This window comes from Phasianus colchicus, chromosome 6 (genome assembly GCF_987193195.1).
Source record: "Phasianus colchicus chromosome 6, bPhaCol1.hap1.1, whole genome shotgun sequence".
In the NCBI taxonomy this organism is placed as follows: Eukaryota; Metazoa; Chordata; class Aves; order Galliformes; family Phasianidae; genus Phasianus; species Phasianus colchicus.
The window spans coordinates 19,746,078-19,771,254 of NC_143441.1; the positions used below are offsets into that span (position 1 = coordinate 19,746,078).

At 36.2% G+C, this 25,177-nt stretch overlaps 1 protein-coding gene across 3 annotated transcripts in view; it reads left to right on the forward strand.

The window, feature by feature from the left end:
• The window catches only part of ANKRD28 (ankyrin repeat domain 28), a 106,488-nt gene that overhangs the window by 49,197 nt on the left and 32,114 nt on the right, over window positions 1-25,177 (forward strand). For all 3 annotated transcript variants that reach the window (XM_031590171.2, XM_031590170.2, XM_090142601.1), the window contains exons 3-6: window positions 9,370-9,448; window positions 19,483-19,553; window positions 22,920-23,120; window positions 23,864-23,951. In XM_031590171.2, the coding sequence (XP_031446031.1) occupies window positions 9,370-9,448; window positions 19,483-19,553; window positions 22,920-23,120; window positions 23,864-23,951 (439 nt within the window). The remainder of the gene's footprint in view (window positions 1-9,369; window positions 9,449-19,482; window positions 19,554-22,919; window positions 23,121-23,863; window positions 23,952-25,177) is intronic.

The window sequence follows — 25,177 nt, forward strand, 5'->3', positions numbered from 1 at the left end:
CCATTTAAAGAACCATGAATAATTAGATAATTCTTGAAACACATTTGAAATTTCTGCATTTGAATCTCCAATGTGATTCTTGTTAGTGATAATGATTTTATAGATCGTGTCTGATGTGTCATTTTACTTTTAGCGATTATAACCTTACTTACATACTGCGAAAGTATTAGAAGCTTCACATTTCCTGCTGCTTTTACAAAACAAACTAGAGGCGAGGCCTTGAATAGTTCCAGCTTACTGGGGTTGCTCCTGGCACTTGCTGTGCCTGTCATGCACAGCACTGGTATTTGAGAACAGAACATCCCCACTCCAAGAGCAGAGAGAAGAATAAAGCTCTGTAGACTTGGTGTGTGTTAACATCCAACATCGACACAGTCTTTAAAGAATGCATTGCTGTTAATAGCAAGAGAGGATTTGAATTTACTGATTATTTATAGTAACTTCCCATGTGAAAACTCCGCGTGTGTATGCAGTGTAACTTTGTACAAAACAGTTTTCCCTGCTTTTCAAGTGACTAAAGCTATCTCATGTATTAGTGGAACGTCTAATGCTACATCAGTAATCAGTCCTTTAAATCTACTCCAGGGAAGGCTGTGTGTAAATCAAAAACTGGGCAGAGAAAGTCATTTGTTTGCTCCCTTTCTGTGGGAGGGCCGTCCCAGAGGTGCCTGGGGAGGAGACTGCAAGGAGGCCCCCGGCCTGGGGCCTCACACTGCCTCGGCCCTCACAATAAGTGCAGTGGAAGATTTGAGGAGTTGTCATTTTCTGTTGCAGACCCTTCTTGGGTGTGAGGGGTGGAGTTGTTTCTCAGCACCATTCATTGAATCAAAGAATCATGGAATGACTTCAGATAGGAAGGGATCTTAAAGCCCACCCAGTTCCAACCCCCTGCTGCAGGCAGGGCTGCCACCCAGCAGCTCGGGCTGCCCAGGGCCCCATCCAACCTGGCGTTGAGCACCTCCAGGGATGGGCACCACAGCTGCTCTGGGCAGCTCTGTGCCACTGCTCACCATCCTTTGAGTAAAAGATTCCTTCGTAACATCTCCCTTCTTGGTTTAAAGCCATTCCCCCTTGTCCTGTCACTATCAGACAGCGTACAAGTCAATCCCCCTCCTGCTTGTAAGATCCCTTCAGGTACTGAAGGGATATTGAATATTAACATTTAAACACAACCTGAAAAACACTTTTCTATCACCAAAACAGTGCAGTTAGTGAGATGAGTACCTGATTTACACCAGACACGTTCAGGGATGTCATGCTAACACTAGCATTTGTAATAAGAAAGCAGAAAACTCAGCTTTTCTGAACAAAAGTGTCACTGGCCTGAACGTAATATGGTGGATTTAAACCAGGATGGAGATGTGCATACCTTACCTAGTGTGGTGTGATCTTTCACTGGAGCATGAACAGAGACTGTATTATCCTCTCTCTTGGCATCTTTTCTTATTTGTGTCCTTAGATACTACAGATAGATTACAGGGTGAGACAAGGCGTTTGCTAGCCCATCTTCAGCCTGCATCATAAGCACAGGCTCTGTTACATAATATTCTTCATAATGCCTGTGTGTGTGCATTCTGCTTTTATTTTTTTTTCCTCTCTAGAATAGTTTGAATTATTTATTTCTCTTATTGGCAACTACAATCCAATTAAAAGCTTGTTCGTTTTTTCCCCACCATATGTTCCAGATAGATGTTTACAAATTATATATTTGACATTTGGGAAAGGGAAAGCCAAGGCAAAGTATTTTTTTCGTGAGATTATCATATCTTTTGTTTGTTGATTTTTCTAAGCATAGGATAGTTTCAAATGCTAGAGAGGTTTTATGTTTGGGAGAGGTTAATGTCAGTATCATTTTTTAATTTTTTTTCACAATCTAATATTTTAGTGAGTAATCTTGGCCACAAGAGTTGCTCTGTTTTAATTCCTGAGTTAAAGGAAAAAAAAAAAATCCCAAATATCTCAGCTGTACTGTAAGATTGAGTCCATCATACCAAAGGGTAGAGAATGGGTCTTTATTTGTTCCATATATTGGACAAGAATTCTGTAACGCTTGTTAGTAATAAACGGAACCAAATTCTTGGCTGTTGGAACTCAGAGGGAATGGGAGTGGCTCACAAAGCCTGCTCAATTATTCATGTCCTTATTTAATATACAAATGGATTGTTGACTTTGCTCACAGCAAGTTCTAGGCTTCATAATTTGGGCAAAAACAGTTGTGTACATTTTCGTAGAATAAATACCAAGGTTCTGCTTTTCCCATGAACTGTACTCGTTCCTTACATGGAAACCTAACTAATAAGAATCATGGAAGCAAGAAGAGCATTACAAAACCTGCACTCTGCCTTCGTACTTTCAAAACAGAACATTTGGAGAGAGGTGTAAAGATATATAGATGTTTTGAGTTTTTTTTATATGTCTCCTGAAATACTTACCTACACGTTACCAAGTAGTATTGCTTTAATGAAAGTTCAGTGTTTTCTTTGGTCATCAACAGACAAAAATAACATTTTTCTAGAACCCAAATGAAAGGGAAATGGTACATTCCACTAAATACAGCTATTTTATTATATTTCTGAAGATTTAATACTTTAAAATGACCTTGAAAACAAGAATGCTCATGATCTGAATCTCATGGTTTAAATGTCTTAACCATATTAAACTAATGTGACTACTGTGTTGGTTTTTTTTGCTTTTTGGGGAGAAGTTAGCAGTATGAGGGGAGCCGTTACTTCTTGAAACAATTAATTTTTACTCTTGTTTTTGATTGATTGCTTAGCTGGCTATGTACCCTGCTATCAAAGTCATAGATCACAGTGAATCTTAGTAACTTTTTCCTCATGCAAGATGTGACTCACTTTTTATTTTTCATATGTTAGCTTTTGGGGCCGCAGCTTTACAGTCACATGTGAACAATTTTGTTATTGCATCAGTTTAAGGCTTCTGACATAAAACATCAGACATTTGAAGAATAAGGTTTTTGAAAAGTTGTCCAAATCACTGTTACTTAACATATTGTTTTGAACTTCAGTTTCCTTTTCTGCCAGTCTTTTTTATGATATAGCACCCACCAGCATTCAGAATCACATTTGCTAACACGTTATGTACATGAAGTTTGGGATTCAATAGTAGCTGAAGTGGCAGATTTTCTACCTCTTTTCCTGTTCTCATCCCGTGAAATTGTTCTACTGAGCGGAAATGTCGAAGACCAAGTAGCCTTTTGAATGAGAGCACTAAGCCTTCTTTGACATGTTTGCTTGTGTGACTTGAAGAGCACATACTGTTTGTACAATCTTTATTAAGGAAATTTCCAGGTGTTATTTTTAAAAATACTGAGTTTACACAACCATACATATTTTTTAAAAGGAATTTTTAATAAAAGAAAGTTGAATGTGATTGAATGTTCCAATACTATATATCAATTTTATATACGTATGAATGCTTGATTTTATTTTTCTGTGCAAACTTAGTTTCAGTGATTCCCACTAAATTGTTCTTACTGTTCAGGCATTTTAAAAAGGAACCAACCTTTGAATGCACTTTTTTTTTTAATCTGGTTTTGTGAATGAACTATGTGCAATGGTTCAGTGAAGACAAGTTCTTTAATTAGATTTGTTATGTGAGTTAATCAAATAATCCTTAACTGAATAGGAAGAATATTATGTTCTGTGGATTTCAGTGCTACTCTGTGAACTCAAACTGGAAATTCAATTCCAAAAGTTCTTTAAAAAATGCCCAAAGGCATTAAGTTGAATGAGGATTTATCAGGGATTGCAAGGTATGTCCAGGCAGCAAAGCCATGCAATGGGAGTTCTTTTCCCTCACCTCCCATTTGTCTCATAATGTGGAATGGGGTGCACAAGGCAGTGTAGTTCTTTCCACTAGGTGAAGGTAAAACTTGTTTGACCAGCAGTTTTTCTTGAAGACTTCAGGTATACTCCAGGTCATACTGGGACAGCAAGTTGATTGCCTGGGCTGTCACAGTAGCCAAAAAAGGAGGGGATACCCATCCTGATACAGAGCACATTGCAGTCGGTCACTGTTGCTACAGACTGAGTTGCCTACCTAAAAGTTCTTTTTCCCGTGGAAGAAATATGGATATGGGTAACAATTTTCTGCAGCCAAAATTCTTATTGCTTCCTTTGGTGACTAAATAAGAGTAGATCAGATCAATTTTTATAGTTTTAGTGTCACTCAGTTAGTGTAGGTTCATTCCATTTTCATCCATTTGCACAGACTCCATGCTAAACCTCCATCCCATCTACAAAACCTGAGCAGCTCTTTGGATTATCCATCTACAATTGCTGAGCATTTGATTTGGATTTTGAAAATGAAATTTTGGGGAGGAGAGTTAGTGTTTCCCGAGCATTATGTACATAATAGCCTTTTCTTTTAACTTGCTAGATTTGCTCTGTCTTAATATTTGGTATAAAGAGGATATGTCCTAAAATACAATAAGGCTTAGTGATAAAGCCTTTATTACAGAATGTTTAGCGTGGGCTTTCTGAAATGCTCCTTGTGAATGCAATTCGAGTGTTTATGAAAATACCAGCATGAGCAATGGTTCAAGCGATTAATGAAATCAGCATGGCAAATCTAGTCTTTTCAAACTATGATGGTACTTATCTGGATTCAAACAATACTTTTTTGTTAGTTGCTTAATATATATTTGATTTTTGTGGCTAATGGTGTGCTTTCATCCTGTTTTTAAGCATGCAGGAGAGGGTTTTTTTATATCTTGTTTACTATATTGGAGATACATTTTGAGATAGAAGGTACAGTTATGCTTGTAAAAATGCTGCTAGTCAAAATCAGTTGGAAATTTATTTTTTATGACAACATCAACTTGTGTGTTCTAATTAAGCTATGAATGTCAGAATAATTTAAATGGTGTTCTGAGAATTGAGTTTAAAAAAAAAAAAAGGGAACCTGAGAAAAAAAATCACAGATAAATTACACTCAGGATAGAGATGGGAAATGAAGTTGTTTGTTACAGATTTACATGTTTGGAAACTCTAGTACTATATCTTTTTTTTTTTTTTTTTTTTTAGTACTTTCAGTTGACAATAATTAATGCTTTGTTGTTGGACATCCTTCCAAAGAGTTAGCATCCCCAATTACTGTGGCCCCAGCTGTGTACCTAAGCTAAATCTTATGAAGTTTAAACATAAAAGCCTAGCATTAAGATGCATTATATTTTGGCTAGAGGAAGAAAGAATATTTAGAGTAAGCAATCATTCTATATTAAAAAAGGGTGATTCTAAAATCTGTCCTAGAATCTGCAGAGTATCTTAGTGAATGTTAAGTGCAGCACTGGTGACTTGATACTGGGAGAGATCCCTCTGATATTTGATGCTATTAAAGTATTGCAAATATTTGTGCTCATATGTACTGTCAGTGAACCTAGGAGTTACCAGAAGTTCTTTCTCACTAACTTAACTCTCAGTTATTTGCAGAGATAGTATCCACACAAAGATAAGTTTTATCTGAAAGGATACATATTCCAAAAAAAAAAAAAAGAATAGGTAGATGCGAATGCTGTATGTTTAACTTAGCCTTATATTTCTCTGTTGTTTTGCTTCATGGAAGTACCTGTTGAAACAGTGAAAGCCACTATTTTATGTCACAAAGGAGGCATTGCTTTTGTTCTGAGTTTGTTGAAGAAGAGAGTTGTAAAGAAATTCTGAGCTCCACAGTTGTCATTTTATCCCAAATTTGGTTTTAAAGGGGTTTATCCCATTATTTCAGTATTTCAGTCCAAAGGTGCATATAAAGATTATGATGTGATTTATTTATTTTTGTGAAATAGAATTGTCATCTGAACACTCATTTCTTGAGGACTTTTTAATTGCTTTTTATTTTGACTGCATTGACCAATATCTGGAATTAAACTTTGAAGTGGGAGAACATAAATTTGTAATTTCTGCTGGAATGCCAACATTTTCTTTGAATTGTGTAAGATCTGCCTATTGCAACTACTTTAATACATTTCCTTGCTAACATTATGTCTGATGAAGTGGCCGTCCCTCTGTACTCAGCATTGATGATGCAGCAGTTTGTGCACTGTATTCAGTTTTGGGCCCTTCACTACAAGAACGATGTTGAGGCCCCAGAGGTGTCCAGAGAAAGGCAACAGAGCTGTGAGGGTTCTGGAGCACAAGTTTTATGGGGAGAGGCTGAGGGAAGTAGGGTTATTCAGTCTGGAGAAGGCTCAGGAGAAGACCTTATCACTCTGTACAACTGCCTGAAAGGAGGCTGTGGCAGGGAGGGGGTCAGCCTCTTCTTTCAGATAACAGCCACAGGACAAGAAGAAGTGGTCTCAAGTTGCACCAAGGAGGTTCAGATTGGAAAAATTTCTTCTCAGGAGTGGTGAGGTATTGGAACAGTTTGCCCAGTGAGGTGATAGAATCTCTATCCCTGAAGGTTTACAAAAAATAAGTATGACATGGCACTGAGGGAAATGGTTAGTGGGCATGGGTGGAGTGGTTGAACTCCATGATCTTAGTATTTTATTCCAGCCTTAGATCATAAGATCATTAGAGCTGTCATATGCTGATTTCCCTTGTACATTTTTAAATTGGAAAAAACATTTTTCTTCATTGCCAAAGGCTACCCTAGGAATAGTGCAGTGTTTTAAATTGCAAAGTACCAACAGGGTTAGACATTCCGTAGTTTTTATGTACAAAACTTCTTTTTATGGAATGTTCCTTTCGGTGTCATTTAAGTTCCTAATATTGAAGAAACAATGCTAAGGCCGTTTGCGTGCCAGAGTTTATATTAGTATGATGTACCAGTGCTGCAAAATGTTTGCTTGCAAAGTTGCTTCTTAAAACTGAAACCTGGGTTAATTTTACTTGCTGTAATGATTTTAATGCTTATATTTTTATATTTGCTGATGAAATTTGTTTTTCAAATGATTACTCTTTTAAAATAAAAAGTAGTTGATCTGTATGGCAGTGTTATAGCTGCGTATAAAGTATAAAATTTTCTTTAATTTTACCCTGATTTCATTTCACCAATGAAATGTAAGACTTCAAATTGAATAAAGTTGGATTTTTTTTAAAGGAAGCTGGCATGTGCATGCTGATGAGAGCTTACTGAATGCAGATTCTTTTTTTTTTTTAATAAGAAGATCTGAAAAATGGTTCTTTACTGAAATGAAAATTCTCCCACATGCAAGTTAATTTCAAAAACTAAAAATTTACAGCTGTGAAACTGAGAAAGGAGTCAGGCCAAAGTGTTTTCAACTTGTAGAACATCTGAAATTGGTATAAATCCTGGGTTTGGGGGTTGCTGAAATACCAAGCTCTGGATTTGGCCCAGAATATGAGGAGCTGTGAGCATCTCAGTAAAACCAGGAGTTGGGTTTGAGTGTTTTTGAAGACTGCTGCTTTGGTGCTTTGGTAGCCTCTTGATACTCAACTCTTTCCCTTTAGTAGCAGCAGGATTTGGGGAAATATGACTTGGGTTCACCAGAAATTTGGATTGTCAGTGTTTCAGAAAAAATATATTAGAGGCTTGGTAGTTAACATTTCTCTAAACAAGCAACTTCATTCTGTCCCTTTGTATTGAAAGATTTCTGATGGATTAGATTTGACTAGTTACTTGCACGACTTCTATCACTGAGATGGGGTATGTGGTCTTCGGCTGTGTTCTTAATAGAGTACTTCTCTACAGAAAGGTATATTCATGTTTGTCTTATTTGCTCTAGTTCTATAGAGAAATTGAAGACAGTGAAGTGTTAAATTCATTTTTGAGCTGAAAGGTCTGTGCTTCTTGAACTGTAGGTTGTGGGTACTTTAGCATTATCAAATAGGCTCAAGTGGGATTGCATGTGATCATACAGTAGCCACTGTTTCCAGATAGGAGGAAGGAAAGCTGCTTTTTAGTGCTGGCTACTGTTCCCTTCCTTTGGGCTGGAGGAGCAGCGAGGTTAATGTGTGTATTAATGTTTCCCTTGTGCTTCCAGTCTTTTTTTTTTTTCTTTTCCCTCCTTCCTGCATTTCAAATCCTCAGTGCCAGGAGCTGTCTTTTATTTAATCTTTGTCAGAAGTTTGTAATCTGCAGCTGAGACATCCTGGCATTACGTGGTGTAAATGATAGATAAGTACTATTAGTTGCTTACTCATGGTGCATCAGTGTCAGGTTGTGTGCTGCTCAGTGTTGAATCCCCTCTGTGTAATTCAAAGAGTGAAGTTAGGAAACAGTACGGTGAATATGTGATTCGAACTTTTTCTGAGCAGGGACAAAACAGTGAATAGGCAGTTTAGAGAGGTGGGTTTGTGTGTGCTTTTTGTTGTTTTCTTTTGTGGAGTTTGGAATGTGCTGAGTTGTAAAGTTGTCTTGTATGTTCCAACAGTAACTCTTTGCTATTGGATCTCTCCTGCCTCGTACTTGTAGTTTTCTTCCTGCATGCTAAAAACTCTCAAATAGGAATTCACCAATTAGAGTGGTTTTAGCTAATCTTCACAAACCAAAGTTCAATTAAAATGAAATTTTCTGAAGTTGTCAACAACAATTGAATTAATAGAAGCGTCTCGCTACTTAAAGTTCATTGCTTGTTGTCATCTTGATTCTTCCTCCCTTGACCTCACAGTGTGTTTCAAGCTCTACTAAAATGGTTTGAAAATCTAAGGAGAACTTAATCCCAAATGCTCATGAAAATCAGTTTCTTTTTTAGTTTTTCAGCAGCCATCCCCCAAAGAGCAAATTGGCTGATTTTTGTTCCTGCTTTTGTTAAATTCTGTGTATGTTAATGTTCTTGCTTATTTGTAACTTCAGAAGGACACAAGATCAGCCTGAGTTATCCACATTCCTGGATCTTATCTGTATCTTCTGGAGCGCTTCTGCAAAAGGAACTGCATCTCTTCCTCCTCTTTGCTCATCTGCAGTAAACAAATCAGTTGAAATCTCAGCATTTCTGCCTCTGCTCACTCCAGTTTCTTTTCTATTTTCTATTTTCAAAGTAATTGATGAAGTTGACATTCAACTTCCCGAAGAAAGCATTTCACACAAATATATAGAGGTGAAGATCCTTTTTTTAAATATGCAGAACAGCTTTAAGTTCATGTTTCTGGAGACAAGTGAGTGGTGATTTCTAACTGATAGGTTTATCTTCAGGTGTGATGAGTATCTGTCAACCTGTGTACCTCAGGAAAACGTGCTAGCTGACTGTGTAGGTGTCACAGTTCCTTAGGGAGAGGCGTGCTTGTCTCAACAAATGTGGTTGGCATCTTTAGAGTAACAATGTTTTCTAAAATGTGTAATATTTGGAAGATGCATTTTTATGCATTGTTTTTTCATAACTCATGCAGAATGCTAAAACATAGTTTTTATTTTGAATAAAACCTTTTTTCCCCCCTCTCACCACAGGATAATGAGAAAAGGACCCCTTTACATGCTGCTGCCTATCTGGGAGATGCAGAAATTATTGAACTGCTTATTTTATCTGGTATGTTCTGTTCCTGTTAATGGAAAAAAAATTACCTCTATGCACATTCAAAGAATTATTTATGTACATCTTAGTTTGTGTAGCTTTTACTGAGATATTTAATGTACTAAAATCTGAGGAAGCTTATACTGAAAGTTTGGGATTTTCACTTATCAGTGTTACAGTACTGTGTAGTTTTGCTCTAAAATGCTTTTGGTAGAAAGCTTTTTCAGTTATATTTCTTTTTATTTGTAGCTTGAACAGCTTTAGATACTCCACTTTAAAGAAGTAATAATGTTTGTGTTACATGTAGATGTTCACAGCGTTGCTTTGGTCTTAAAGTGGCCTTCAGAAAAAAAAGTGAGTGTAGAAAATAGAATCTGAAGTCTGAATTCTTTTTAATTATCTTTTGCTATTGCTTAAATGCAGAGGATATAAATAGGTTCAGCTGGAAATTTTAAAACTGCTTTTCTCATTTTCTGTTTATCTTCGCTAAAACAAGGCACTAGTTTTGTAAGACAGTACATTTTAAACTTAAAAAGGAAGAGAAACAAGAAACTGAAAAAGAACTTAAAAACACGGTTTGATAACTGAGCTACTGAATTGATTGTCTTTAGTCTTGGACAAGCTTACCCATCAGGTAGGATAAGTTCATGATGTGGCACTGCTGTAAGGCTAGATGCAAACATGAAACCTTGTCCCGCAGAACTTCTTTGGTGCTCAGTCTGCTTAATGGCAAACACTACCCATGCACAGTTGGCTGTTTTTGCCTCCCCCCATTGCAACCTTTAATAGCAAATTTTACTTTAAGTAAGTGTCACTATAATTATGTTGGAGTTGCCTCCAGATTTACATTTGAAATTGCCAGGTATGACTTAATTTGTTTATAATTTAGCAAAATGTAATATTTCCACTATATATTACATGTAATTATATACATTATTATAATTAATGTAGCATTTTGTATAACTATATACTACTTAGGGAAATATGCCATAGTTTAAAATTTTTTGATCATGTAAGAAAAATTTTTCCAGAAAAGTTCAACTGTGTTGCTGACAAGGTGAGTCAGAAAAGCACACTGTTCACCCCTGTCAAGGGAAAAATAAGTTCTTGTAACTCTTAAGAATATATAATAACCTCTTTATTCTAAGAGGATATTGTGAATTTGGCAAGAATATTTCTTTTTTGTTGAGGTTTTCACAGTGATATAAAAAGAATTAGCCATGATGTTACAAATTTTGTGAAGTTGTAGTCAACTGCTTCTGGGACTGAAGCTTCTGTTCAGTGTGGGTGAGCTGAGTCCAGTCACCAGAACTGGGACTGAAGAAAATCCGTCACTACTCCTCTCAGCCTAGTGGTAGGAGAGATGTTTTTATTTGGATACTTACATAATAAGACTCTGGGCAGTCATAATTGGAGAAGAAAGGTTAGTCACGCTATTTGGGCATGCAGCCTGGGAGTAAGTGGATGAAAAATTGAAGAACAAAGAAGGGAAGTGGAGAACTAAAAATTAGGACTGTGCAAATAGTACAAAATTGAATTGTTGCACGGAGGAGAGGATGTGGGCTGCTACTGTGTAGAGAGATTGTTCAGGAGGACTGGGAGGCATTGATACATCTCAGATAAATGCTAATTAATGAAAATGATAATTTGCTTACACAAAACAATTAAAATAGTTGTAGTATCAAAAGCTTTGAATGCTGTGGACTGTTGAGGCAGTATTGGTCTAACCTGCATGTGCTCTCGCATTGTGCTGTGGATGTGAATTACGTGATTGTGTCTTTCTGCAGTAGTGCCTCACATTCCCAAAGGACGGGTGATCTGGGAGTAAATTGGGGGTTTACAGGGAAGGAGGCACAGCTGCAGCGTTGCTGCATTTGTGAGAGAGTGATGAGGAGCCATTCAGTGGGTGAGAAAGTGATATCTTCATGTTAAGACTGTTTGGTTTGACAGGCTGTGCTGTACTTAGGCACTGATTTGTAATATTTCCTACTTACAGTCAGGAATCTTTGGCAAACAGCTCAAACGAGACTCTTTAAAAAGAAGTCACTAATTTAGTCTTCATTTCTGAATGCTGGATTTGACATCTTGTCATTTGTGTAGTGGTTGCAGCTGTATCTGAAGCACTGCACCAGTACTTCTCTGAGAGATTGGGTCTAGGTTCCCTCAAAATACACAACTTAAGAGTTTTTGTCCAACTCCCATCTCGTAATTGGAATTTAATTGGAACCACTTAACAGATCATAAGTGTATTTATTTTCTCAATTTCATAAAGATACAGAAAATTCATCTATTGTGGTTCAGCTGGAGATCAAATCTTTCCTTGGAGACGGATTTAGGTTACATTTTGTTATAAAATGTGAACACTAGGGAACAAATAAAGGACATCTGTTACTACAGTAAAGTTTGAAGGAAGTTTGCTGTGTTGCAACCACTTTTTGAACAGTGAGAAAGCAGTTAACTAACATATTTGACTAGAAATCTGTGTTCAGTAAATTTGCATGTAAAAATGGTGTGCCTTATAATTGACCCACTGTAATAGATTTGCATGGGGAACTGAATCAAGTATTGTAGGCTATTTTCATCCTGACATTTCTCACCATGTGAAGGGTTGACTTTGTAACTTGTAATGTCTTCTAACGTAGTTTTGCTGGTATGTTCTTAAGAACCACTCTGAAGTTTTCCTGCTAAGCCAGCAATCCTCTGGGAATTGTTTGCCTTAAGTTTTTTATTATTCCTTTGAAGTGGACATCAAAATTACTGAAGTCAATTACTGAACCACTGCTACTCAGTGTTTCTTTTCTGATTCTTTCTCATCATTCTCTGTTCTTTGCTAAAGCATGTATTGTATGTTACACAGACATACTTCTAAAAATTTCATTGGAACTTCTTTTACGTTCCTTCAGGGATGGATTTTGGATCATAAATTCCTATTATTTTGTACTGCTTTACTGTAGATGTGAGCAACCCTTACTTCACATTCTGAAGATAAAACTAATTCTGTCTATTTGCAGACAGTAAGTTTTCAGTCTTACAATCGTATTCATTTTGGCTTTGAATTCTTGAATAAATTATTTTTCCACCAGCCTTCAGGGTTGGTCTGTGAGCTCTCCTGTTATTTTTCATCTGGGCAAGGGTTCTGAAGATGACAGTTTGTGAAAAGCATGGAAAATTGCTTTGAAGTGCCTCCAGTATGGGGCTTGACATTTAGATTCTTTTTTTGTATTGTTTTTTTTTTAGTAAAAATCTTGAGGAAATGCTTCACTGAATTTACCATTAAACTTATCCCATAAGGATGTGAATGTTTTTTAGGCAAATTCTAATACCACTGTGTTCTGCAGAAATCTGAATGTTCAGATAATCTCCTGCAGACTGTAGCTAAATATGCAATTAGCATTACTGAGTTTGCTAGGTAGGAAGGTGACAAGTAAATACCTGAGGCATAAAAGTGCTTGTTTATAATCTACAGAATGATGGAGCAAATGATCATATTTTCGTCACTAATAATTTTAGAAACATTTTATTTTCTATCACTCTGTGAAGAATTGTAATCTAATCAAAGTTCTGTTATTACAGTGTATGTACAACTCAGCATCCTAGTACTGTTTACTTTTCATAAATGTACTGAATTTAATTATATAAATGCTTGATGACAGACTATGAGAAGTAGAAAAGCAGCATAGCTTAGACATTGTTTAACTGAATGTCAAGAACTGACTTCTATCAGCTAAGTCCTTATGAAGACTCAAACCCTTCTTTCAGCTAAGTCCTGCAAGTGGACTGTAATGCTGATGCTCCTCATGTTTTAAAAATACATTTTTTTCCATTTGTCCTACTTTTTTTTTTTTTAACACAATCAGAGTAGTCACTTCAGACAAGTGAGAGGAGCAGGACAAACTTGTGATCTTCCACTGTGTTTTCTCAACTAGTAACTTTTTTTGTGTTTTCTTCTATGTGCCGTGTAAACTATTATTGCTTTCACTGAAGTCTTCACGCTTCCTGAGGAGAAATGTGAATTACATTGTTTACTTTTGAGTAGGTTTAGTTTAGTTACTGTTATTGCATTGACACTTAAATACTAGCATAAGGCATTTCTGTTTGCTTAACGCAATGTTTTCACTGCACAGAGCTCAGCGTACATGAATGTGCAGTCAGGCTTAGTCTCATTAAGGTTTGGCAGCTTACAAGTATTTGTTGTGCTTTTTCCTGGGTCAGCTGTAAAACAGAAGAATCTGAAGCTATTTTCTAATAGTTGTTACAATAAAGATATTTTGGAAGATAATAAAGACCCTCCAGCTGTGTTCCTTTCATCTAATTCTTAAGCCATGCAAGTATTGACAGTCCATGCAGTGGCAGTCCAAACAGGTTGAAAAGGCTATTACTGCAAACCTATCAGTGGAATGAAGCTTCCTCTGTTTCAGTTGCAAATGTACCCACATGCTGGGGTGTGTGGTTTCACAGGGGTTCTTTTTACACTGGCTCTATCTTCTGGCTGCTTCCTCTTCCTTCAACAATGTGAGCCACAATTTTAATTTCAGTGTTAGCTTCACTGCCCTCAGCAGTGGTTGCTGTAGAACATTGCTGAAAGAAGCAGCTCTAATTTTTTTTGAGAGATGAAATGAAGCTTAGGAAAAAGTATCATAGAATCATAGAATGGCTTGGGTTGAAAAGGACCATAATGATCATTTAATTTCAACACCCCTTCTTTGTTTAGGGTCACCAACCACTAGACCAGGCTGCCCAGAGCCCATCCAGCCTGGCCTTGAATGCCTACAGGGATGGGGCATCCACAACCTCCCTGGGAAACCTGTTCCACCCTGTGTGAAAAACTTCCTCCTAATATCTCACCTAAACCTGTCTCAGTTTAAAACCATTCCCCCTTGTCCTGTCACTATCCATCCTCATGAACAGCCATTCCCCCTCCTGTTTATATGCTCCATTTAAGTACTGGAAGGCCACAGTGAGGTCTCCCAAGAGCCTTCTCTTCTCCAAGCTAAACAATCCCAGTTCCCTCAACCTTTCTTCATAGGAGAGCTGCTCCAGCCCTCTGATCATCTTAGTTTCAGGATGTAGTAGCTGAGAGATAGCAAAAGCTATTAAGTTCTGAAAGGAAGTTGACTTTTTATAATGACAAGGCAGCCAAGTTCTGGAGGATAGCATTGACTTGGCTGTGTTTTTCTTCCAGCATTTCTCCTGATCTATCAGTTGTTTTTCTGTTTGTTTTCTTTTGGATTTGTAAACAGTAAAAATAAAGGTGGTTGTTGAAGCATCGTTGTGGCTGATCAAGACAATCCAGGCCTCTTTTTTTTTTTTTTCCCCTACTGTTCTATAGATCCCCTATTGCACATTTACCCCCTACATAGGTAGAAGCGATCTCTCGGTTAGGTCTTACTCATGATTTTTGCAGCAATAATTTTCAAAGTTTCCAGTTTTCCAATGAGCAATTACCTAGATTTCACTGATTCCTCAATTGTCATCGTAAGTCTTTACGTTTGTATTTTTTTCAGCATCTTCCCTTAAGTACTAACATATTTTTCTGTCTGAGGAAAAGTTTTCATTATCTGTTCATTCTACAGTAAACTCTGACTGTTTCTGCCTGATACTTTTTAAGTATTTTCACAGTCCTAGATAAAAAGTCGATCATTCAAAAAGGGAAAAGTTTGAGAGCCAATACAAACCCATAGGAAAATAATTAAATATAATCTAATTACAGTGTGAACTGTTGCTTATTCTCAATAATTTATATATGGAAACCTTCTCTTCCTGCAAAGGTAATTTCTAAAAGTGTTTCAGTATTCTATATGTTAATCATGTTGGTTGTTCAGTTTTTGTTTTTTAATACATTCTAAACATCTCATTTACATCTTTCACTCTTAAATAAACATGCTTTCAGAGTTTCAAATACGGAACACTAGGTGTCCATTTACATATATGTGAGTGAAAATAGTTTTGTTTCATTTGCTTATATTATGATAGTATACAATCTCTAACACATCAACACAGGAAAATATTGTCCTTAAGAGTCTAAAAATACTGGTCACAAACAGAGAGAATGGTGAAAGGCAATTCAATACTTCAAATTAGTACTGTGAGCAAAGGCAACAATGTCTTGCCAGTATTTGTTGTATTCCTTTTCTGAATCTATTTCCAGGCAGTGAAGCATTAACTGCTGTAGCTGTTATGTATATCAGCCTTCTGAGGAAACTTAAAATTTTGAAGAATTATGGATTTCTGGTAATGAGCAAGAGAACCTCATGGTGAAAGTTAGTAACATTTGTTCTGTGAGGAAACCAGAGGTGATTTGGTGACAGACAGCTATGTATAGTTCTGTTGCATTTCATGAATTAAGGAGGTATGTGGCTGTTTCTTGCAGAATTTCCTGTCCAGTCTACCATTCGTTGATGTCTCTTCAAGAGAAGGGCTGAGATGCTAACTCCCACTTGCATGCAAGGATATTAATACCTGTGAAGTAACAACTGAGCTTCAGAAACATATTTCAGAGTACTGAGTGACATATGGATATGGCCTGATATAATTTTCTAGATCTAGATTTGGAAGACTTAGCTTAATATTTCAATTGAGTATGCAAACACAGAAGTACCAAATGGTTAGTTTGAAAGGAGAGTTGCTTTTACGTAACCAATTTTTAAGTTCAAGCAAAGATAATGGTTGTATCTGGCATTGTATTTAATATTTCTGGCAAGCCCCCAAACCATTTTCCTACAAACTGTGCAGCGTTACAAGAAATCAAATTAAAAAAAAGAAAAACAAACATTAAATACATATTGAGCTGTTTTAATAAGTGTGTCAGCTGTTAACAAAGGACATAATAATAGAGCTGTAAAGAAAATTCGTAAAATATCATTAAGAGGTTTAAATGGTGAGAGAAGATATCTTAATTGTTGAATTTAGTTTTCTGGAGTTAAGATCAGGCCCCTGGGGTCTGGAATATCCAATCTTTACAAAACCAGGGTTGAGGTGTGAATCTCACTCTTGAAAGAGCAAATTGCTGCCCAACTTGCATTAGAAGGCATTCAGAATGTGAGGGATGCCCTGGTTAGTGCAGCAGTAATAGGGGTAACTTAATCCAGTGGTTTATACACATGCATGTGTTCAAATCATCTTTAAGCAAAAGACAATTCATTGAAGGTGTAATATATTTTCTAACATTTATTTGCAGTGATCTGGGGTTCAGAGGGTAAAGGATGTAAAGTTCATCCCTGTTGCATGATATGACAGGTTTGAGGGAGCTTTGTCTTGTGCAGAGCATCAGGAGAGAGAGGGAAGAACTGGAGTATTTTCTCCAAATCACCTGCTAAGGAGTAAAGAATAACCTAGACAGGGACTGTCCTCAGATACAGGGTTATCTGGAAAAGCTGTGTTGTGAAATGTAAATCATTCTTGGCAGCATGTCTTGTTGGAGAAATTTAAGGGGAATTGAGATTGTTGTATTTCTTTAAAGTATGTAGAGCTACAGCTCTCTTGATTCCCACAGCATTCCTACATAAATAGTGCTTACACAGATTTTTTTGGAGTTCCTTTGAGAGTTTTTTGTCGTGAAAAAGCAAACTTGATGATTCTTCCTTAGATGGGTGCAACACAGATGCAGATCTCTTGTCAGAAATTCTTTGTTTTACCTTTGTAAGAGAATACACTTTTTTGTGCACTTGAAAAGATGACTTAATTTATGTTTGGATATTATATTTATTTGATAAATATGGCAAGTCCTAAACCTAGCCTTTCTCCTTTGAATGGAAGATCATTTACAGAGCAGAGGCATTGTTTTGTTCTTTTGAGGGGCCCTGTTACTTTTAACTATTGCTTCAATTTCCTTAGATTCTTTTCCTACCAGAAACAAAACACAAAACAAAACTCAACATATGATACTAATAATGGTATTTTAGTCCTACTAAGTTTAGTTAACTTACCACTGAGAAAATACTCTTATGATATCTTTTTGTATTTATTCCTAGTCTCTTCTTAAGGGATTTTTTGTCAATGTGTTAACATATCAGAAATACGTTATTTGGCTGAGCTTGTAAACAGCTCGGACTCTAAGCACATTCTCACTAGAATTTAGGAAATTGCCACTTTCTTGCAATGGAAATATGCATTTCTGCTGGGTGTGGTTCTCCTATCTTGTGCCTGGTCACCTGGGTGGATCTGACTTGATCTCAGACTTTGAGAATGCATTTTCCTGAGGAAAATCAAAACAGTAGTTAGTAACCTAGTAACTCCCCTTATACAGTGTTTTGCTTCAAACACTTCAAAGACATTTGTATCCTGAAGTTAGAAATAGAAATAAATTTGATTTTGAAATTCCTCATTCCTTGGTTGTTGGCTCTAGGTATGAAGCTTGGAGCACCATTTTGGCTCTAGCTTTTGTCTTGTCTGCTAAAACCAAGAAGTGGCTAAAAATAGCCTGGAAGATGGACAAAAGAACTGGGTATGGTTGTCTGATATATCATAATTGATTATATTCTCAGTTACTGATTATTCGTATTATTGTCTTTTAGGAAAGATTACCAAAAATTCTAGAACAATTCTGTTGACATTTAGAGCCATCAGTTTTATTTGTTTTGATTTTTAATTGAGCTCTATGCAGAATTAAGTACAATGTAGTACATATAGTACACCATAATGTAGGTTGATGTGGTGTATAAGATCCTCATGATGATTAAAGGAAGTAGATTTTAATGCTAAGATAAAGTCTATTAAAATTTTGTTAGAATATGTATTTCTCAGGTGGATTTGAACTTTCTTCCCCTTTCTTCAAACCTATTTTTCAAAAACTTTAGCACTCGGAAAATAGGATGAGACCTAAAGCTTCTGGGATTTAGACAAGGAAAGAAGGAAGTCCTTGAAATTGTAGCCAACAGGTAGCAGCCTCAGGCTCTGTCTAGTACTTGGAAGATCTAGGATCAAAGTGGGAGTTTGTTTCCACTTTTAGCTTCTATGTTGTATTCTTATGTCAGAAAAGGAAGAATTGACCACAAAATGATAAACATGGAAGTTACTGCAAATCTTCTTTTTGCTGATACGTACAACCATGTGTTTGTATGCACAGATTTGTTTCTTGATTACCTGGATTGGGAAGGACTTCACTACTGGTACAGATCTGGGAGACTTAGATCAAAATATCCCATTTCTCAGCTGAATATCCTGACCAGTAACCCGTTTAATGTTTCGTGCTCCGCTGGTCTTTCATCCTTTTTTAAAATTGTTATTATTCTTTCCATACAAAAAAATGACATTGGTTCTGAAATAACATCTGTATTTTAAACTTGAGAAAGAGAGATGCTCTTACCATGTAGCAAGTTGCTCCCTTCAGGAAAAAGTTGCCAGATTGTCTTTCCTGTTATTATTAGGGGGAAAAAAGATTCCTAAATTAGACATGCATCTCTAACAGATGTTTGTGCAATCTGTTTTCCTATGGAGGGCAGCTTTTTCTTGGGTACACTCTTAGAAACAGAGTGATGAGGTTGTTACAGTCTGACTCAGGAAGGGAAGCTCACGAGGAGCTGAGATGGGCTAGGTGACCTGATGGAGTAAAGATGTATTCCTAAATCTTCAGTAGTAGAGGGAACATCATTCTGTTATTTATTTAGACAGTAGACTGAACAATGACAAGGAAACTGAAGGCATGGGGAGTAATTGCAGCTTCTTCCTCTGTTTTACTGAAGAATTTCATTACATTGTGAAATAAGAGATTTTTGGTTCTGGATCTCCATTCAGGAGTCTGTCTTTCTTACCAGACTTTAGAAATGTAGAAGAGCATAGAATATTGCATCTAAAAAAAAATGTATAAACAATGAGTTCACTTTGATGAAAGAGTATTATTACAAATGCTGTGTTAAAAGAATTTTCTCAAAAGGTAGACTTCAGCTAAAGAAAACACTCCTTTTCCTTTTTTTTTTTTTTTTGTTAGTATGCTGTAAAAATAAGCCTAAAATAAGTATCTTCCAACTGTTTTCTCACAGTAGTTGAAAATATTTAATTCTTTTTTTTATAGGTATGTTGTTTAATTCTGTTCTTATATTTTTTTGTTACAGGAGCTAGAGTTAATGCCAAAGATAGCAAATGGTTGACTCCTTTACATAGAGCTGTGGCATCTTGTAGTGAGGTATGCTTTTTTTTTCTTTTAAACTGTTTTGTATTAATTTAGAATATCTCAAAGTACCTTCTGTTCTTCAGTTTTTACAAAATGCAGCTATTCCAAATGTTTCAAATTGCAGAACACCTGCAATGGTTTGTTTAACACACTGATAGTGTATATGTATCATATGTCTGTGTAGGAAGAAAGGGGGAAAACAAACTTAAAATTCTCAGCTTTGCTCTTTGATTAAATGCTACCTTCCTAGCAGAAGAGATTCTGCATGTAATATTCTGAACTCCTGTGCACATTTTTTGTGACCAGAATGGTTCGGTATGAGGGAACTAGAGATGAAAGAAGATTAAATATGGCTTTTGCAGCATAATCTGTCTTTTTTTGTATTAGTCTGTTCAGACTTGAAGAAATACATGATTCTATGAGACCTGCAAACGTATTTAAGAAACAAAAGACAAAAAATCTCCATTTATGAGTACTGATAGTACTGTAAACAAAACTTGTAAATGAAATATTTAGAACATTTTTGAAGCCTGCCTGTAACACAGCTGTGGGAAGATAGTGATTTAAGTGTACGTTTGTTATTGTTCCTCTATTGTTGATGTCCTAATAAAAATTTTAAATGCCTGTATAAGATCAAAACAAGCAGAAAAATGCTGAGCTTTTGTGGAAAAGCTTATAGAAAGCTATTCTTCGAGATCTTGAGTCAAATTGATGCTCACTTCAGTGTGTCTCAGAAGTAAAAGTATTTTGGTTTTGTGCTTATTATTATTGCTTTTTTTTGATGTTTCTGTGCAGACTTTTGCTTGAGAAGAAGATGATATTGAATAGTATGGTTTTTGCAAGCACTGAGCTTCAAGTATTTTGACCCATGAACTATCTAAACAGTCACTGTGTCAGCTTTTGCCTTGGATAAGCTGTATTATTTTATTGCCAGCATTAATAGCCACGTTATGTGGGGATTGTTATTCAAAGCACTGTTTGAAAATTGATCTCTGAGGGAGCCCTTAGTAGGAAACACTATTTGTTCTTTTTGTGGTATTTTTAGGCTGCTCCTTTGGGAGCTCACTGAAGCACCAGATATACTGCATTCCTCAAAGGGACAAAATTTCAATCAGTAAAACATGCAGAGAGGAGTGCTGCAGTCAAAACTGGACCTAAGTTGTAACTACAATGAACATAATTGCGCTCATTTTTAAAAATGTGAAATATTTTCAAGAAAAAACGCTGACCAAAGGCAAACAAAGCTTGTAAACCAATCAGATGAATTGTCCTAGTGGCACTGACAGGCTCTTACCAAAATTTTCTGTTTGTAAGCATGGCATGTCATTGGAGACCACGGAGATGCAGCAGCGATGGTTGATGCGTGTAGAGACTGCTTTGTATTCATCTGACATTCATCTGAAGTTTTCAGCCATTAGATGAAAATATTCAGGATCCTGGTTTCAACAAAGCATGTGGTCTTACCCTTGAAGCAAGGGCACTGCGATCAAACAAGGACGTTGCATCATGCAAAATAGCTGGTATTGTGGATTTGCTGCCAGCTGCATGAGTTGGAACAACTTCATGTGAACACTGCAGGAGTCTAGGCGTTAATATGTGCATATCTGGGCAAATCTAAGCAGTTTTCCTAATTTTTGCACGTCATTAAATACACAGAGAAGTGGAAGATAAATTATGCTGTTTTCCTATTTTACTATGGTGCTTCCTTGTGAAAAATAGTTAATAGAGGTTTTAAAATTTCCTCATTCTGATTGTAATTTTTCTTTAGATTTGGTTCAAAATAGCCAACAGGTCAAAATATTGATTAAATTTTGAAGTATTAAGTCTGATGAACTTTCTCTAAGAGAATAGAAAATATTAAATTTCACACTTAAGTTACAAGCTTCTGATGCAGTATTGTCACTTTTATGTTTGTTCCTGTTTTCTTTTTTTTAAGTAGAAGAAAATTCAGTTAATTAGGTATAAATTATATTATCAATGTTACTTAGCATTCTGCTCGTGGCTGAGAATAATAGTTAATTATTGTAGCTCAGTGTAATTTGAAATTTCCAAGACCTGCTTTTCATAACATCTTTGAGGTTCAATGTGCCAGCTACTTGCAAAGGATGCTCCAGAAGTGGTGCCTCTTATCTTAATATGTTGGTCCATGATGTCAGAAGTGGATTTCAGTGGTATGACAGTAGAGGTTGAACCTTCCTACCAATATTCCCTTTCCAGGAAGTCTGACAAAATGGCATCTGATATGGAATGCAGATGAAGCAAAGGAAGGTTATTCAGCTTCTCCATGTGGAAAAATTGGCACCCATTGACATTTGTTGAAGCTTGCTGAACATTTATGGAGATTAAACTGTAGATGTGAGTGCAGTGAGGTGATGGGTGATGCATTTCAGCTTAAGACTATTTTCAGCTGTCACACCACAACATGGAGAGCATCTCAATGAGCTTATGCCTAATGGTGGTGGCTCTGTTGAAAAGCAGTGTTATGTAGGTAAAACTGCTCTATTGAATAGTGTCAATATTCTTGTATCTATTGTAGTTTTCATAGAAATAAATAGGAGGCATTACTTTCAGAGAGACCTATTTTTGTGCTCAGTGTTTGAGTTGAAATTCACTTAAAGCAGTTAGTGTATTGTGGGAAGGACATGGAGTTGATGTGCAGTATTTATTATCATGGTAATGTCAGCGAGAGGTTTTTTTTCTGCCTTGCAGTTATGTGCACATATTTTAGTTGGATTTGTTTATCTTACTCATAAAGTTTTCATGGCTTTTGCATTTAATGAAAGGAAGTGAATAATCTTTCTGAGACGTGGATTTTGGTGTAACGTTTTGAAACGTTTTTTCAGGAGTTTTGCAAGATTATATGTTGAAACTCTTTATGACCATGCTCTGTTTTATCTGTGGTTCTCTAAATGTACATTTAATAACTTACTCTGACTTTCTGCCATTTCTGGACTTTTTCAATTCCAAAGTTTTGCTTTGCAAATAGATGAAAGTGCATTTTAGGTTCATGGTATGTCACTAATCCTTGGTAAAGAAGGAAGTCCTAGGGAGGTTTATCGAGCTTTGTAAATTAGTTGTGTTGACAAAACAATTTGTCTGCTGTTTGGGGAATTGGAAAAAAGACCTGGAAATGGTTGACGCAATTAAATCTGTAGGGAACATGTTCTTCATGTCCTTGAGAAGATCCCAAGTCTGGATTTATGGTAGTACAAATCTCAAGGTATAAGAACGTTTACAAAAGAACAAGATACACACAGTTGTTTTCCATGATGCGTTATATATAGTGTGTGGTTTGTGTACACTAATGTATATTGGGATTTAACACATAACATCTGAAATCTTTACTAAGAGACTTTATTTTTTTGTAAATATTCTCAGGATGCTGTTCAGGTGTTGCTAAAGCATTCAGCAGATGTCAATGCTCGTGATAAAAACTGGCAGACACCCTTACATATAGCAGCTGCAAATAAAGCTGTGAAATGTGCCGAAGCTTTGGTGCCTCTTCTGAGTAATGTAAATGTGTCTGATCGGGCAGGCAGAACTGCGTTGCACCATGCAGCCTTCAGTGGACACGTTGAGGTATGAGTTAATTATCTTAGCTTGTTTCCTACTTACTGTTCTGTCCAACACATTTCTAATTTTTTATTTCTTGGGTAATAATCATGTTTTCCCCTCACATCCCTTCAAAAACCACAAACCGAGCTCCTATTTCATATTTTAGTTTGTCTTTTACATGCACGTGTCTACAGATTGGTTGTGTTACATCATCTAGTTGGAAGGTTATTACAGTACTCACCTCTCTGGACATAAGCAAATTTGCCTGAGTGGAGTTTAAATTAGTAATAAATGAACTAAAAATGGAAAAAAGATTATATTTTTCAGTAGACAGTGAACATGTGGAACATGTTGCCACTGTAAGGAGAGAAAATACATGTAATGAACTTAACAGTTTTCAAACCCTGAAAGTGACACGTGTGTAGAGGTGTTTGGAGACAAACTTGGCAATAGAATTGCCAGTTTTGTAATTACCTTTAGTACACCCCTTAGCCTGAAGATCACTTCTTTGCCTTGTTTGCCACATGTTTGCCCTACTTAACTTATGTTTCTGTTAACATTGAATTAAGGGACTTAGTCATTTTGTTATTTTTGCCAAGGTTGTTGGGCAAGTTTTTTTAAGCACAAGGAATATTAAAAAAACAGCACATTTAAATCCTTTAAAAATACATAATTTTTTTGTCTTCTCCTGTTATTTTTCTTTGTCTAACTTTAAGCAGAGTATTCCATTTTGAGTAGAGGATTTCTTTTCTTCCTTTTTATCCCAGATGGTCAGCTTATTGTTGTCTAGAGGAGCCAATATTAATGCATTTGACAAGAAGGACAGAAGAGCTATACATTGGGCAGCATATATGGGTATGTATGTATTTGCAGTTGTTTACTATTCTGGTAGTAAAAAAAAAAAGTGATCTGCTAAGTTTTGGTACTGATTTCAAGAGGAGAGTTGAGATGATTATCTTGTTTGTTACTCATTATTTTAGCTTACTGTTTCACTATCATTATTCAGCCAAGTGGAAAGAGTAAAAACAGTAGCATCAGTCTTCTATGAATCTACACGCCTGGGAATTTCTTTGAATATGAACTGCAGAACTACCTTGTAATTATGTAATTTCTTGTGTCTGTTAAGTTTTGAGAACCTGCATTTTCCTTGTATTTAATATCTGAAATGTTAAATTCCCTTGAAAACACATATTTAGTTACATGTGATATTACGTTACAAAACTTGAGAACATGTTCCTATTCTTTACAGAGATTATCCAAAGATGTGAAACCTTTGTGGTTTCTTTTTTCAGTTGGACTAAGAGAAAAATAGCACTTAAATCCTCTGTCTCAGTGAAAACTTTAAACTGTGCTTTATAAAGGCTCAGCTTAATTTTTTTGACATACAATTAAGTTAACATTCAAGAAGAATAATTTCTGGACTGCCCCTTCCATGAGTAAAATGAATATTTTTTAATTGTATCTGCTCAACACCAAAAAACAAACATGCTTTAACTGGGAGATTACACAGACTCATTTACATCACTTAAGTCTAGGACAATGCTTTCTTGAGAGTCTGATCTTAGACAAAATATCCCTTAATATGCAGTTTAATACTCGTGTTCATTATTGCAAGTTATACAATTGCTTATAAATAAGCATAATGCATTGCAAACATGTATGTGCAGTGTGGGGGAGGGGGTTCTTAAAAACAGACTTAAGATTGCTAATTAGATGAATTTCTTAGCTGTTACACAAAAAGAAGTGGCATCAAGTATCTTTTAACTGCTTTTCCAGTCTTGCAATAAAAGAGGAAATAAAAGCAATAACATGGAAGTGGAAATGCAATTTCAAACTTACCTACTGAGCAGAGCCAAAGAGCAGAAGTATGTGTAAATTTACCCTGTTTAAATACTGTTTGATGAAAAAACTTACCCTGAGTTTCAGGGGGCTGATGATGAGTTGTTCTTTATATGAAGTATGCTTTGGTCCAAGGACTGATAATTCTGTTCTTTACAAATGAAAAATAAACTTTCATTTACAGATTTAAGCTTGCTTGCAAGGTCTTAGTGATTGTAATAGTGATCATTTCAGAAATTCCT